At 41.9% G+C, this 16972-nt stretch overlaps 1 protein-coding gene across 1 annotated transcript in view; it reads left to right on the forward strand.

Moving 5' to 3' along the window:
• The first annotated feature begins 8465 nt into the window (after window positions 1–8465).
• MTMR7 (myotubularin related protein 7) overlaps window positions 8466–16972 on the forward strand; it is a 93900-nt gene continuing 85393 nt past the window's right edge. The window contains exons 1-2 of the mRNA XM_089903547.1: window positions 8466–8771; window positions 9009–9056. Of these exons, the coding sequence (XP_089759673.1) occupies window positions 8466–8771; window positions 9009–9056 (354 nt within the window). The remainder of the gene's footprint in view (window positions 8772–9008; window positions 9057–16972) is intronic.

Raw genomic sequence — 16972 nt, forward strand, 5'->3', positions numbered from 1 at the left:
GCTTGTCTTTGCCGTGGCAAGACAGTCAATCACATCTGCCAAATCCAAATGCAAACATAGGTGGTTCTCAGCAAGTTAGAGCCAGATCAAATCCGTGTTTAGTTCACCATCTTGCACAAACCTTGTTCACTGATTTTGTTTACAAAAATATCCTCTCTGCCAAAGAAGAGATGGAAAAATTCCCTTGCAGAGCCAGCATTCAAAATTACTCATTATCTCCACAAGAAACCCTAATGTAACCCAAGAACAACTTTTACATCTGTTTATTAAGCGTCTCAAATTGTCCTGGCTATGAGATTTATGTTCATGTGTATTTTGCCAATACTTAGCATCTGCATCTACATTTTAAAAAGAAGGGGATTAAGATAAAGTTTTATTAATTACGCGTGACCCAAACACCAAAGATACATCTCAGATTTTTTACTAAAAGTTAAAGTCAGTTAAGTAATTTTTTTATAGAACATTGGCTTTTAAGCACAGAACATTCCTCCAAGCTTGATTGTACTTCATAGAAAAATCTTTGGGGCTTTTTTTTTGGTTGTAAAAACAGCATTGCTAAAATCCTTACAAGTCAGGAGGGAGCACCCTCCTCTTTTCTTTTTCCAGCTATTGTTACACACTTGGGATATTGTTTTTATTGTTTCCTTATGGAAAATAATCCGGATTTTATCCTTGAAAAATGATTACTTTTCAGAAAGATTATTTTTGACCTGAAATTTTAGGAAGTATACACTTAAAATTCTCTCAACTCTTCAGTAGTCTTTTTAAAAAAACAAAATAAATTTTTTCTCCACAAAAATATTTGCTTTGACTCTTGACACTATGATGTGATTATTATTACTTGTTTCTATTTGAAATTACCTTTTTAAAGTATGCATTCTTTGTAATTATTAAAATGTGCAATGTAAATATTTGTAAAATATAAAAAAACAAAATTATAATCACCACAAATCTACACCCAGATGTAATTGTTATGCCTGTGTTTTTTTCTTCTATTTTTTCTCTCTTTACTTTCACATATACACATACACATTTTGAAACACAACTCAGGTCACACTGTATATACAGTTTAGTATCTGGCTTTTTGGCTTAAAATTTTGTTATGAGCATCTTTCTATGTCATTAAATATCCTTTGGGAAAAAAACTTTCAAGCTCATACAGTATTTCACATATAGCCACGCCACATTTTATTTTAAAATTCTATTTATTTTAAAAGTTAATTAATTAATTTATTTTTGGCTGCATTGGGTCTTTGTTGCTGCGCGCAGGCTTTCTCTAGTTGCAGCGAGCGGGGGCTACTCTTTGTTGCGGTGCACGGGCTTCTCAGTGTGGTGGCTTCTCTTGTCGTGGAGCACCGGCTCTAGGGGCACGGGCTTCAGTAGTTGTGGCACAGGGGCTCAGTAGTGTGGTGTGCTGGCTTAGTTGCTCCGTGGCATGTGGTATCTTCCCGGGCCAGGGCTTGAACCTGTGCCTCCTCCACTGGCAGGTGGATTCTTAACCACTGCACCACCAGGGAAGTCCAAAATTCTATTTATTTTTGATATTTATTGCTTCTAATGTTTCACCAACCAAAACGTGACAGGGAGTCTTGGGTGGACTGGAGCTAGAGCTCAGATGCATCCAGATTGTTGGATTAGGCAGAATCCTGTCCCCTAGGGATCCGTTGGAATACTGTTATTTTCACGGGAGCTGAAGAACATCCTGAATTTACAAAAACTTGAATGCTGCACAGATATTTGCGAAAATCTGAAGAATTAGGGAGCCTGTGATGATATCAACCTGCCCCACAAAACCTAACTCCATCCAAAGAGAGAGAAATTCATCACGACTGAAAACGGGATCAAAATAAAAGGTACGTCCTAGCATCAGGGCTTGATGTCGGAAAGGGAGTGTGGTGGTTCTGCGTCCAAGGTTCTGACTGATCTCAGAAACATTCCATTTCGGCGCCTGGTGGAAAACGGCAATGTCCACGTATTGACAGATTGTGAACTCTGACACTTGGCAACCCAGGAGCTCTGCTTTGGACAAACCCTAAATGAGCTTCATAAGAAGGTCTTACCTTTCATTTCACAAGAATATCTGCCGTGGGCAGAAGTCCCGCGCTGGAGTGCGATAGCGGCTTCACAATCTCACAAACTTTGAGAAGAGCCTGTTTTCAGCAGTGCAGGTGTCGATGACCACAGAGTAGCAGTGTTGACAATGGCAGTGACGGACTACAAGAGGACGAAGTCTCAGTTGAGTATTGGCACTGAATGAAGCTGTCGAAGACCCAGAGTGGAACAATGGTGGGAAAAGGAAAAAACTCTTATACTCTGGAATACTGAACATCTTTGATGTGAGAAATCCTCCAAACTGAGTGCAAGTTTGATTTTTGAATCAGAAGATAGAGGCAGCATGACAGCTTCCCTGGCATCGAGAACAGCAGATTCCCAGCAGCAAGAGCAGCAGCATCTTTTGCCTCTCACTGCGTCTGCTGCAGCAGGATCCTGCCCTGGCTAGCAGTGCAGCAGGGAGCCACCAGGACTGGCTGTGCATACACATTGGTTCCTCTGCAAGTATTAGGAAGAAGAGGACTCTATATAATGAAGATGGAGGCTTAGGGCTGTTGAGATTTTAGGTATTAATATTCACGTGATTGCCTTTATATTCCTAAGTTTCTGAAGCCTGAAATATTTACACTTCATAAATTATGTTGTTCTAAATATCTGTGTCAAGTTGGGATCAGTGCAAACCACTCTATGTATTTGTATTCATCAGCTTGAGTTGCCATAACAAAATACTACAGACTGAGTGGCTTGAACAACAGAAATTTATTTTTCATAGTTCTGGAGGCTGGGGAGTCCAAGATCAAGGTCCCCCAAGTTTTTGGTGAGCGCTCTCCTTCCTGGCTTGCAGATGACTGCTTTCTTGCTGTATCCTCATATGATAGAGAGGGAGAGAGAGAGAGAGAGAGAGAGAGATCTCTTCCGCTTCTTATAATGGCACCAGTTCTATTGGACTAGAGCCCTACCCTTATGACCTCATTTAATGTTTATCACCTCCTCGTATATGGATCTGCTGGGGTCAAAAAGCCACTGTCATAGATCTGTTTCCACCACAACTCAAATCAGCTAGAGACCCTTTTCTTACCCAAGGCCCCAGTCAGAGCTGGTGGGCCTGATGGCCAACTCTGTAATAGGCTAGAGGGCCGCAAAGCAAAGCAACTTGCCTTTCATGCTGGAGAAGCTATTTCACCACTGCAGATCCTAGAAACTTCACTGAGATGGCAGGACCCTGAATTTCCCCAGAATGTATCTCCCATCCTCTGACACATGTGTGTTTTTCTTGGGCATCTTGGACCCCTGCAACTTTCTGTTCATTCCATCCGACCAGCATGACATTGTCAGTGTAGTGACCCAGCGTGATTCTTGGAACAGGGGACTGATTAAGGTCCCCTGTGGATAAGTTGTGACAGAGATGCATAAAATTACACTTCCAGATGAAAATAAACTGCTTATGACGATCTCTGCTTATTGGAATGAACAGACAAGAGTTATTTTGGAAGAACTGCATTTGGAGGGAATGTTGAAGTGAATCTTGAAATGAACCTAGGGGATTTGATACACAGGAATAGTATGAACAAAGACATAAAGGTAAGTAAATGCAGGATATAGAAAGTGATTGGTTGACTAAGTGATACATTCAAAAAATATTTATTGAGCACCTACTAAGTGCCAGTGACTTAACTTTGCTGAGTTTGTAAAAGAGAAAGAGAAAGGTAGGATGTGACTGGGCCTTAAATGACAGAATAAGGAGATGGTACTTAATTAAAAGGCAAGTGTAAACCACCTGAAAGTGTTTAAGATGGAGAGCGATGATGAGAGTTGCTTTTCATGAGGATTGATCTGGCAGAAGAGGCTAATATTCCAGCCAGGAAGAAGCAATGAGGATCTTAGAGCAATGGCAGTGAGAAAGGAAGGGGAAGGATCAGCTGAGGAAAAGATGTGGTTGAGGAATCCGCATCTGTCTGGGTATGGGGGCCAGTGAGGGACATGAGCCAGAAACAACTCAAAGGCTCTGAACTTGAGTGATTGAGATTAACAAAAGAAATAATGACGTCAACAGGAGGTTTGGTATCAGGTAGAAGATAATGATAATAATAATAGTAGCTGATATTATTAGACAGAAGCACCTTGAGGGCAGGACTGTGATTGCTTTGGTTCACACTTTATCCTCGGTGCTTGGCTCACAGAGAACACTCAATAAATATTAGTCACAAAATATATGCTCGATCTCACTGAATTGTCACATCCATCCCAAGAAGGAGGTGTAATTATGCCCCATTTTTTGCTATCAATTTTATTTTTTATTTTGGACTATCTCAGGCATATACAAATAAACAGGAAATAATGTAATAAACATCCATATACATATAGATAGATATCTCTCTCTCTATATATAGATATCTACTCCTCAGCTTGAGAAAAAGAAAGTAATACAGATATTATCATTATCTCCCTTTTACAGGTAAGAAACCTGAGGCTGAGAGGGGTCAAAAACTTGTTCAAGGTCACACAGCTAGCCCATGCTGCAGCTGTGACTTGAATATAGGCCTGTCTGTTATACCTAGTTTGTGACATTAATGGGACATCCATGTGGAGGTACTCAACAGGTGGATGGAAATATCATATGTGAGGTATGGAGAGAATTTAGGATTAGAAATATTGACATGGGAATTGTCTGCATCAAAATGATGGTTGAAGGGACAGCAGTGGGAAGGGAATAAACAGGAAGTGCTCTGAGGATACAGACTTGTGTCTGAGTGATGTGCCTTCTTGGAGGGAGAACAAAATATGCGAGTCTGTTTTAAAACCTTGCCTGTTCATAGAGTAAGAGCTCCTTTTATGCTGGTCCAGAGTGTCCCCTTTGGTTTCTAGAAAAAGGGCAGAGCTGCCTGCAATCCACAGAGTGCTTATTCTCTATGTCTGGCATAGGGCGAGGCCAAAGAAGACATTGGTATTTGGCATCATTGGCTTTATAAAAATCCTGGAGGTGAGGATGTTATTTTTTCTAGGCAGAACCCCAAATGCAGCTCTAACCCTATCCTATTGGGTAGCTAGCCTGCTTCTAGCTGAGGCTCGGTTTGTATAGAGATGGGTGCCCTCCTCCACTCATATCCTCATGGACCGCTGAGGGTTAGCAGTGCTGAATAGGATTTTACTGAGTTTGTAATCATTAGCAATACTACCCTCCTGAGGAAAGAGTTCTTGGCTTCACTCCAAATCAGAAGTTTTAGTTGCCTCAGGAGAAATGTAAGAATTCTAGAAAAAGTCTTGCAAGTGTTTGATAAGCATCCACATCTCCTCACGCCACTGAAGATCACAGCATTTGGGGAAGTTCCCTGTGAATATCAAGTTTGGATATAAAAATTCCTATAGTAATATTATTTGCAACTAGACTATCCGTGTGATAAAAATTTCTTAAGGAGAGGTTCTGCAGAAGAAGTTTGGTAACACACAATAAAGTTGAGGTCTTGGCAGATGACGTGTCATCAGACCTCTTTAATGACATTATCAACCACCTTGAGAAAAGATCAGAGACACAGGAGGTATATTATTTTGACTCTCAGAGTCCCTTCTTTAGAATGTCAGCATAGGCGAGGGTAGGTACAAAACTTAACCTCCAAATCTCAGTGGATCCTGCAACGACCACCGCTACAAAAAGCTGTTCTTTTCACTCAAAAGAATCTGCTGTGACACTTCAGAGTAGCTCCCTTCCAAGTAATGACTCGGAGAAACAGCCTGTTTTTCTCTTCATGTCAATCTAATGCTGAATAGTTTGTGGCCACAGTCACGTTATATACTCAGAGTGAATTTATCATCATTATTTTCTCTATAATTTCAAGATAAGATCTCCAAAGAACAAGACAAGGGAAGAGAAAGCTGGAGGGCCACAGAGGTTTTGCAGAACTTTGGCTTCAAAATGACACAGGTCACTTTCCACAGCCCTGGTCCACGGTCCCACCCAACAGTAATAGAGTGGGGAAGCATAGTCTCCTGTGTGCCCGTGAGGGAAAGGAGAATTAAATATCTACCGTTTTCACAGAGGTAGAAAAGCACTGAAGCATGAGCACTAAAGATAAAATGAGGGCTATATATTGTGTGCTGTCAAGGGAAGAAGTAGTTTGACGAATATGCAGGTAACTAGGTCTTAACCTTATTGTCTGATGTTTTGCTTGATGGTGAAAATAGTTTTGTTGAATTTTCCATCCAGGATTCACAAATGCTAGCTTAAAAAACAAATAGCCATCTTCCAACCCACTGGGCAAAGTGACTCTGTAGTGTAAAAAGTAAATTGATGCAGTATAAATCTGGATGTGGATCCCTCTGCAAATTTTGTAGTGTTAGAAGAATACATTTTTTTCTACCCTTCTTACTTCTTGGTTCTGGTGCCAGATGGAGAGATTTCTGCTCTGTGAACACTCAGAGGTGCAACATTTATCCACATGACCCTTGGTTCATAACAAATGCAACAGTAGCAAACTTTAGGCATTAGGTATATGATCCCGAGTTCACCTATTATTTTCCATATAATTAACATGGAAAATGTAGGAAGCAGGTCAATCTCCTTGAGGCTACTTTTGGCATTTCCACATGCTCTGTTGCCATCTTACTGGTCTACTTTTCACTTCCTTGGTGTTATCCATATCACTGTTATGGAACTTGGTATCCTCCTCCTCTGGGTCTCCCTTCCATTTCCCAGCATCTGCCATGGTACCTTGTGCATGACCGTCAGTAAATTAATATCAGTGATTCTTAACTAAGTGAATGGCTGGTTTCACTTTCTGCCCTACTTAGGATCACGTGTATTCTAGCTTCTGTCACTCCACTGCCCACCAGCTCTTGCTGCTTTGTTCAATCTCTTCTGCCCCACTGGGTGGTGGTTCAGAGAAGCAGTGAAGCATGGGGGCATGAGGCAGTGCAGAGAAAGTGAGAAAGAGCAGAGTGGCTGTCTGGGGTCAACACAGCTTGTGATCTAATAAGCTGGATAGCGATCGGGGCTGGGGGTCAAGTCAAGGAGGATTCCTCAGAGAACTGTTAGATCAAACCCAAATGTTTACTTATAGAGATTTCTTTCCCTACTGTTATTTTATTTCTAGCTTATTCTATGTTAACTTATCCTAATAAGTGGAATGAGGTCAGAGGCTGAATTGGAACCAGAGTGCTCCTGACGCTATTCCTGGTGTTTTTTAGTAACAAGAAATTATACTCTGGGTCAGTTTTGCCATATGCAAACATCAGTTTACTGAACTTGTCCTAATTGCCTCCCAGAGTGGAAGGAGGATGAAATGATAAAAGATATGTGAAGGGGACCTGGAAATTTAAAAAATGCAATACTGTATTAATTAAATAAACATTTATTTGGAAGGTTGCAATGTGCCTACCATGGACTGGACAAAAAGAGAGAAAAAAAAAACCAATGTCTACAGCCAAAGAATTTACAATCCAGGTAAAAGAGAGATGAGTAAGAGCTAGGAAAAAATTGGATAGATATTATTCTAAGAACTACGAACAGTTTTATGAAATAATTAGTTATGGTAAACCTTTACACACAGGTTTGCAAGAAAAAAAGGCGGGGGTGGGTGGCGCGCATTTCTTCCCTTTGGCTTTTCCAAATGGCTTAGTACTAACAGTGGCAACAACTACTCTTAATATCATAAATGGAAGAATGATGCTTTATAATGGATGCTTTGTTATCTATATCTTCCAGTTCAGTTAGTTAGAGCTAAGTGAAGATGTCAAATGAGCATCCAGTACTGCGCAAGGGAAAGTGTCTCTTCCAACGGTAAAGTCACAGGTTGATGTGAGATGCCTGCCTTAACAGCACTTTCTCGGGCGCTAACACTGTTGCTATTTCCACCTTCATCCCAAATGCTCTGCCGCCTGTGGTGAAATATACAGACAGGGCCCAAGAGGCCACACTGGATCTGGAGTGTTCGTGGCAGCCTTTTTCCTGCCCCACCCTGAAGTCCCACCTATCCTGGGACGCTCTGGAAGGAAGCCCATGGTCGGTGTGGAGCAGCGCTTGGTCCCATCTCTCCTCCAAGAGGCCACACCCACCGCAAGGCCCCCATTGTGTCTCGGGGAACAGTAACCCGACAGTCTTACGCTGGCTGCCCTTCTTCAGAGGAAGCGAGCGGCTCTGGCTCCCGCGACCCCAGCCAGGCAGCCAGGCAAGGGGCGGGGCGGCAACAGGCGGTGCAGGTGGCAGTGGCGCAGAGACGCGCGCTCTAGGGCCGCGCGGGCGCCCCGGGCCCCGCACGCCTGCCTTGCGCGGGCGCCGCCGCACCTGAGGGCGGAGCTAAGCCCGAGACCCGCCCGCTCCCGGGCGCGAAGCCCCCTCCCCGCGTCCCTCCCGCCGCGCTGCAGACGCGCGCAGGTACGTGAGGCCTCGCCCGCCCGGGACCAGGAGACGCGGGCTCGCCATGGAGCACATCCGCACGCCTAAGGTTGGTGCTACGGGCGCGGGCGTAGGAGGGAGAGCGGGAGCAAGAGGAAGGATGCTGAGCCGGCTGGAGGCCCGGCTTCCCTGTCCGGCGCAGACCGAACTGGCACCGCGAGCCAGCGAGGGAGGAGGAGGCGCCGGAGCCTCTCCCGCTTCGCCGGGAGGCTGGGCTTCCTCTTGCTGCCTCACAGGCCTAGCCTTGGCTGCTGCTGGATCTAACCTCTTGTCCTTGGGGATGCTCAGTGGACAGAGGGCAGGACGGGAGGGAAGCCTGACTGCCAGTAGAGTAATGGGGCTGCTGATAGGCTGATAAACGCTCCCTTCTGGTCTAGCACTAGGTTGCTGCTTTAAAAAAATTTTTTTTTCTGTTGGCTGCTCTGAGCAGTTGAAAGAGGAACAAGCCTTCCTAATAACAGGTGCAAGGAAACGAGTTACGTGCAGGTGCGTTGAATGCAGTCGGGAAGCTTGTTGAATCTAAGGGTTCAGACCCGCCCAACTCGCCCTTCTGCTTCTTGGTCCTCAGGCTGTCAGCTGCAGTGGACCTCGCACCGAGCAGATGGGCAGCGTTCGCGTAGGCTGAATATTATCAATCCTTCCGTCTTCTTGCCTTTTCCAGTGGGTTGCAGCTTACAGATTCGTCCGCTGGTCTGTTTTAAACAACACCAGATCTTGCCAACTCAACAAAAGCGACTGGTCCCAGATCATTTCAGTTAAATAACACTGGAAACGTTGACCCCTGTACCAAACCTTACTGTTCATGGTTGTACTAGTAATAAAATTTAGAGCGAAAAAGGTGATCGACATTCCTGATAAAAACCCTAAATTAGTGACAAAACCTATTTCAGGAACCTATTGGCTGTCTCTTGTTACTACCACTATAGCGCCTTGCGTTTCCGGGATGATCTCCTGTTCAAAATCTAGGTCCTGACAGTGAAGTCAAAGCTGGGCCTGAGTGGGCGGAACTTAGGAGGCCCCAGGGATCGTATTCATCTCATGGGGCCATTGCTGTGCAGTAAGTCCAGTCAGAAAAATTCATTCCTAAATTCCGGAATGGTTTCTCTTTATAAAGGCAACTTTACGATTGTCGTATGTCAGTGGAAGAATAAAATCTTTCAGTTTGCCACATAATGTGAGTTCCAACAGTAAAGTTAAGTTGTATTGATTTTGCACTATGGAATTAAATTGTTGCTTCACAATCAGGAAATTGTAAACTTAGAGGAGAGTGCCATAAACCGCAAGATAGGTGGCTCAGAGCTTTCAGGGTTTAAGTGGTGCTAAATAATTTATTCTGGAATGAGGAATTTAACTCATGAACTCCCTCTGCCCTTGCCAGGGGCATCCTTTCTTTGTCATGATGAAGGGGGCTCTTGATAAAAATGATGTCTGATGTGAATGTCAGTAGTGATAGGGTGACATGACACTGAGTGCTTTTCTTCCTATGGAATATGAATTTCGGGAGTAAAGGCCTTTTCTCATCCTTATTCAAACTCATTCTCTACAAAGCCATGTGTGCAAACCTGAACATCAAGCAATATTCTCACTTGTTCTTAAAACCTGTTTTCATAAACACCCTGTACCATAAATCTTCTGTCAGGAAACAGAAGGAAATGGGGGGAAATGGATAATTGTCTGAAATTTCATTGAGTTGAGAGTCATGAACATTTAGGATAATGCAGGTGGAAAAAAATTAAAAGCTACAGAGATTGGGGGGAATCCAATCCATTTATTCATTCATTTCATTCCACAAGCATTGGAGAACCTTTCCTGTGAGAAGCCCCTATGTGAGCTTTGTGAAGCTCCAGACCAGGGAGCTCCTGGTCTGGAACGGAGGCAGTTGTAAATCTGGAGAGAGATGTGTACAAGGGACAGTGGGCAGAGAGGGCAATGGATGGAGGATCAGCTCTACCATAAAGGGTGAGGGAAGGCTTCTTAGAAGAGCTGAGTCTTTTTTTTTTTTTTTTTGTGGCACGCGGGCCTCTCATTGTTGCGGCCTCTCCCGTTGCGGAGCACAGGCTCCGGACGCGCAGGCTCAGCGACCATGGCTCACGGGCCAGCCGCTCCGCGGCAGGTGGGATCTTCCCGGACCGGGGCACGAACCCATGTTCCCTGCATCGGCAGGCGGACTCCCAACCTCTGCGCCACCAGGGAAGCCCGAAGAGCTGAGTCTTAACATGCAGGAGCATTGGAGATGCTGTCAGGCAGTTGTGTAAATATGGTGTATTGTAATAAATCATTACTCCCTCAAAGATGCTGAAAGCCTTAACAGCGATAAAGATAGAAATGATGACATGATTCCTTGAGGTTAAACAATATGATTTTATTTTACATTTTTAAAACAATTAACAATTTTTTATTTTTCACTTCCAGTTTTATTGAGATAGAATCGACATACAGCACTGGATAAGTTTAAGGTGTACAGCATAATGATTTGACTTACATACATCATAAAATGATTGCCACAATAAATTAATGACCATCCATCATCATTTAGATAGAAAATTAAAGAAATAGAAAAAAATTTTTTCTTGTGATGGGAACTCTTAGAATTTATTATCTTAACTTTCATGTATAACATACAGCAGTGTAAATTATATGTATCATGTTATCCATTCCATCCCTAGTACTGATTTATCTTATAACTGGAAGTTTGTACCTTTTGACCACCTTCCTTCAGCCTGCCCCCCTGGTAACCACAAATTGGGTCTCTCTTTCTATGAGTTTGTTTGTTTGTTTTGAGGTGTAATTGCCCTACATCACTGTGTTAGTTCTTGTTACACAACATAGTGATTCGATATTTTAAACAATTTCATTTTACATTTTTAAGTGCAATACTAATTTTCACAGTATAAATGAAAAGGGACCGTACTACTTACAGAGCTTGTGTTGTAAAATGTATAATTTTTGATGGTCATAGTCGTCTTTGTTTTGGGCTTCCATTATGTTCTGGGGGTGCTGAATAGATAGCTTGTCTTATATTGTATGATTTCATGTCTTAGGTGGCTTGTGAGGGGTATACACTCAAGTTTGAAGTGTATTTACCATGTGGCTGGCAGGGGTTTATTTTAAGAGGAAGGGAAATGCATGTATAATGTACAGTTGTTTTCCTATTACAGTGAAGTCATTCATTTACTCTTTGTAAGCTGTGCGATATCCATCACAGCCTCTGTGCTCTGCTTCAGTCTCTGGAGTGCAGTGTAAGGAGACAGATACCCATGTATAATCTGGATGCTTTGCACATCTTTCTTGCTGGTGTGTGTGTGGTGTGTGTGTGTGTGTGTGTGTGTGTGTGTGTGTGTGTGTGTGTGTTTGTTTAACAGAAGCCTTTAACAGAGCGTATACTAAGCAGGGTGTTTCTCTCCCGGAATGGTTCCTGTATAAGAAAAAGAAAATGTTCCAAGGAGGAGCTAGTTTGCAGTTGGGTTTAAGTTAGGACACCAAGCATTACCTGTATTGCATCACAGAGAACTTTTTGTTTCTACTTCTCTGTCTGGTTTTCTCTGCCACTCTGAAGACTTGCTGGTAAGAAAAAACCCTGCAAGAAGCTTAGGGATAATTTGGGTTCACGTGTTACTTAGTTATATATAAAGCCTTCAGGGCTTTTAGAAGTAACTTGAAGTGTTTTGTAGGGTTTGGGTTATTATCGGATAGATGCTAATGTGTCTAGGATCTTGGTGAAGTAATCTCTACTTTTTATGTTTTGGTCTTTCTGGAAGACTTTTTTTTCCCACACATGTAAATTTGAGTTGTAAAATAGAAGATGTGATGACCTCCAAAACTCCAAATAGACCTTGAAAATGTCTTTTGTTCCTTTCCACCCCCATCCCTGGCCTGAGCCGTTACTCTCACAGCTGTTACTCTCACAGCCTCCTCTTTGCTTTTCTCCAATCCCTCCTCCACAGAGGGAGCCTGGGTGATGCTTTTATGACACAAATTGGTCATGTTACTTCCCTGCTGAAATTCTTGGGTGGCTTCCCTTTGTACCCAGGATATAGAGTGAGAATCCCCAGAGTGGCCTGCCTGGACAGACCCATGTTTACTTCTCAGCCTCATTCTGTGACAGTCGTCTTCTCACTCACCACCCTCTGATCACAGCTAGCCTTCGTGGGTTTCTCACATGTGACAGGTTCTTTTCTGCCTCAGGTCTTCTGCACCTGTTGTTCCATCCGGAGGAGACTCTTATCCCCGCTCTTCACCTGCCTAAATCTCTCATCTTCATAGTTTCAGATTAAATATAATTTCCTCAGGAAGGTATTGCCCAATTCTCCATCTAAATCAGGGCTGCCTGTTATTGATATATTCTGTCATGGAACCCATATTTCACCTTATGCCCCTTGTTACATACATGTTTTATATATATGCAAGTGATTATTTGTTTCATGTCAAGCTCCCCTTTTAGACCAGGAGCCCTGTGAAGGTGAGGGTCACATCTTGTTCACCCCTGTATCCACAGCACCTAACATAGTTTCTGGCACCAAGTAAGCACACAGTAAATTAATAATTGGATAATAGAAGGAATGAGTGATTCTTAATTTCAGCCCTTCAGTTTTTAATATTTTCTTTAGTAACCCAGGCCTTTTGTGCATTGTACCCATGCTAGGTACCATATTGTCAGTCTTCTAATAGTATTAAGTACTTGTGGATGTCGATATATTTTATAAAATATATAGCATATATATAATGATATGTCTTTTGTCATTATATATTGTTTTAATGAGACAGAATTAAAATAACATAAAATTCACCATTTAGCCATTTTAAAGTGTACATTTCAGTGTTTGTGGCCTCTCCTGTTGCGGAGCACAGGCTCAGTGGCCATGGCTCATGGGCCCAGCCGCTCCGCGGCATGTGGGATCTTCCCAGACCGGGGCACGAACCCGTGTCCTCTGCATTGGCAGGCGGATTCTCAACCACTGTGCCACCAGGGAAGCCCCATTTCAGTGTTTTTTTGGTATATTTGTATGTTGTGTACCTCTCACCACTATCTAACTGGGAACATTTTCATCACTCCCAAAGAAACCTAGTACCTATTAGTAGTCAGTCCTCATTCCCTACTCCAGCCCTTGGCAGCCACTAGTCTACTTCCTGTCTCTATTAGATTTGCCTATTGTGGACATTTCATATAGATGAGTAATATAATTTGTGGCCATTTGTGACTTGCTTCATTTAGCATAACCCTTCCTAGGTTCATCCAACTTGTAGTAGGTGTTGGTGCTTCATTCCTTTTTTATTGCAGAATAATATTCTGTTTTGTGGATATACCACATTCTGTTTATCCTTTCATCAGTGGATGGGCATTTGGGTTATTTCCACTTTTTTGTTTATTATGAATAGCACTGCACATGAACACTCACACACTTGTTTTTTGGGAGAACATAACTTTCCATTTCTCTTGGGTGTATCTCTAGAAGTGGAATTACTGGGTCATATAGTAACTTTAATTTTTGAGGAAACTATGAGTACATCTTACATATTATACAACTAAATCTTTTTCCTTTATATATACATCTAATAATCTAGAATGATTTATGTAGTATTCAGAACCTAGGCACTTTAGGACTAATTGTTTAAATGGGTGAAGAGATAGGTTTACATCAAAAGGGAGTATAGATTTTTATTGTTAGGTTTGCATCAAAAGGGAGTATAGGGTTTCCCTGGTGGCGCAGTGGTTGAGAGTCTGCCTCCTGATGCAGGGGACACAGGCTCGTGCCCCGGTCCGGGAAGATCCCACATGCCGCGGAGCGGCTGGGCCCGTGAGCCATGGCTGCTGAGCCTGCGCGTCCGGAGCCTGTGCTCCGCAACGGGAGAGGCCACAACAGGGAGAGGCCCGCGTACCGCAAAAAAAAAAAAACAAAAACGGGAGTATAGATTTTTATTTTTATACATTTAAACAATTTCTTAGAAAAACAACCTAATGAGATGAAGTTATATTTACATCACTCCAAATTCAGTTCTAATTTGTGATAATATGCCCTTTTTATATAGTTGAAAATAGCATGTTTTATCTCTCTTATTGAATTTTTTGCCCACCATTATTTTGTATATATATTTTCTATGCAGGTGTCATCTCCCTATTTATTGTTTTAATGGTTGCATATTATTCATTTGAGCAGGGTTTGCTTAAACTGTATCCACTCGTAGGGATGTGGGTTTTGTGCCCCTAGGAAAACACCTGGTCCGGCTTTCTTAATTAATTATTGCCCAGAGTGGAATGATGAGAGTAGCAACAGTCTTTATAAGGATTCTCATTACGTGATACCTTTCAGTATTGGAAAGCTTCTTTATGGTCCAGGGTTTAGAAAAACTCTTTATAGTCCCAGCGAGCAGAAATGAAGGGACTGCGGAAGAGAAGGTCTTGGCTCCGTATAGAGAAGTTCTTTACCACAATGATACCTGTTATAGAAGAGAAATTAGTTTATCTCTTGAAGGATTACAGGTGTCTTAAGCAGAGTCTGGATGACTCTCGTTAGCAAAGACATGAACGTGTTTCAGGCATCTGAGGGGAGAATAGACTAGAATCCTGTTTGAATTTCCTCTGAGCCCAGTGCCCAGCTGGCCCGAGCTCCCTACTTCTGATGCTGAGAACTTGCTGTGTCCCTTGGCAATCCACGATGACCATGGACAGCTCTAGCCATTAGGAAGTTTTCCTTATATTGAGTCAAAATCTGGCTCAGTGTAGTTTTTAGTAATTGTGTCTAGCTCTGTCCCCTGGAATGTTCCCCAATACATCAACCCTCCTTCCAGGAAATGGCCCTTCGAGGATTCCCTAGGATGCCACCACCTCCATAATCCTTCCCTCTCACCGAAGTAGTTGGCTTAGCCCTGCTTTTCTGGCAACCAACCAGTGGCTTGGTTTTAAGTCCCTTTGTATCCTGGTTACTTTACTCAATGAGTTAAAAAAAGTATATGATTACTTCAGGTTTTGTTGAACTGGGAGAGAGTAAAGTTTGCTAACTATTTTTTAAATTTAAATATCCTCGAGCCACAGCTCAGTGGCCTTCTGGTGAGCTGACTGTGGAAGAGAGCCCTGAAGTGGTCTCCGCACACTGAGCTGTGAAGTCAAGTCTCCCTTGCCTTTTCCTTGAATGATAGTATCTTACACTTAGCTTTTTTGAATGTTATCTCATTGGATTTAGCTTCTTGCTTAATCCCTAACACTGTTTTTGGATCCTGATATACATCTGCTATTCCTCTCAGTCGGGTACCATCCACTATTTAACAGCCTTGCCCTCTATTATTACCTCATCCATGATCTTATCCAGGGAAGAAACTAAATTAGGCAGATGTGACTTCTTAGTGGCTGAAGTTCACCCTCTCTCTCAGGTTCTCCATCCTGATAACAGATACACTAGTTCCCTCAGCTTGGTGCCATTTACCGTTTAATAAACTTGGCTTCCATCACCTCTCCAAATAGCTCGTCAAAGAAAAAACTGAAGTAGCCTGCGAATGATTGAGTGAATCCTCCTGCTGACTGATAGTTTCCTTTTCTAGGTTCATACAAAATTCCATTAAAGAAGCCATTTTAGAATCTTGCCTAGATTTAATGTCAAACTCACCAGCTTATAATTCAAAATTCCATACCCCCATTTGAAAATAGTGATGTCATTTGCAAGATCTCTTTGTGATAGAGATCAATAGAGTCATGAGAAGATTGGCTTTCTCTGTGTCATTCACTGTCATTATACCATCGGCACTAAGTGTTATCTCTTTCATCTTTATTTTAAAAAGTATACATTTTCAGGTTATAAAAGTATATTTACTTTTAATTCCTTAATAGGAAAAATATGGAAATTAACCACTGTTAATATGTGAGTATATTTCCTTCTGATATTTTTTTTTCTTTGCATGAATACTCACACTTTTTGTTTGCTTGTTTAGAAATTTAGGATCACCCAATTCAATTTTGTAGTGTGCTTCTTTTCATTTACCTTATTGTGGTCTTTGAAAACATGCTTTTAGAAGACTATGTGATTTTTTTATCCTATGGAAATGTCATTATCACATTAACCATTTCCCCATAAGGCTGTTCCAATAATATAATGAAGAATATCTTATTTATTAATTATTATTTGCATATAGGCTAGAGCCCTAGATGGAATTACTGTGTCATGGAAGATGAACAATTTTATGGTTGATATATGTTGCCTAATGACTTTCCAAAAATATTACATCAATTTTCAGAAATAGGGCATAGTGTCTTTCTCACTGTACCATTGCTTAATTATTTGAAAAATATTTGTTGAAGGGGGGATAGCACTGCGTTATTTCATGGTACATTTTTTTTTATTTCTAGTGAGGTTGAAGCATTTTCAAAAATATGTTTATTGACTATTTTATTACTTTCCTCAATTATCTATTTATATTTCTCCATTTCAATAATTGTTGTTTTTGTGTGTGTGTATAGTATGTATATATATTTGTATATATCTTTAACTGCCAGACTGTTTTCTGGAAGTGACTATACCATTTTAAGATCCCACCAACAATGTG

This window comes from Delphinapterus leucas, chromosome 21, assembly GCF_059928025.1.
Source record: "Delphinapterus leucas isolate spDelLeu-1000000601 "Yukka" chromosome 21, BTC_Dleu_Yukka2, whole genome shotgun sequence".
NCBI classification, from domain to species: domain Eukaryota; kingdom Metazoa; phylum Chordata; class Mammalia; order Artiodactyla; family Monodontidae; genus Delphinapterus; species Delphinapterus leucas.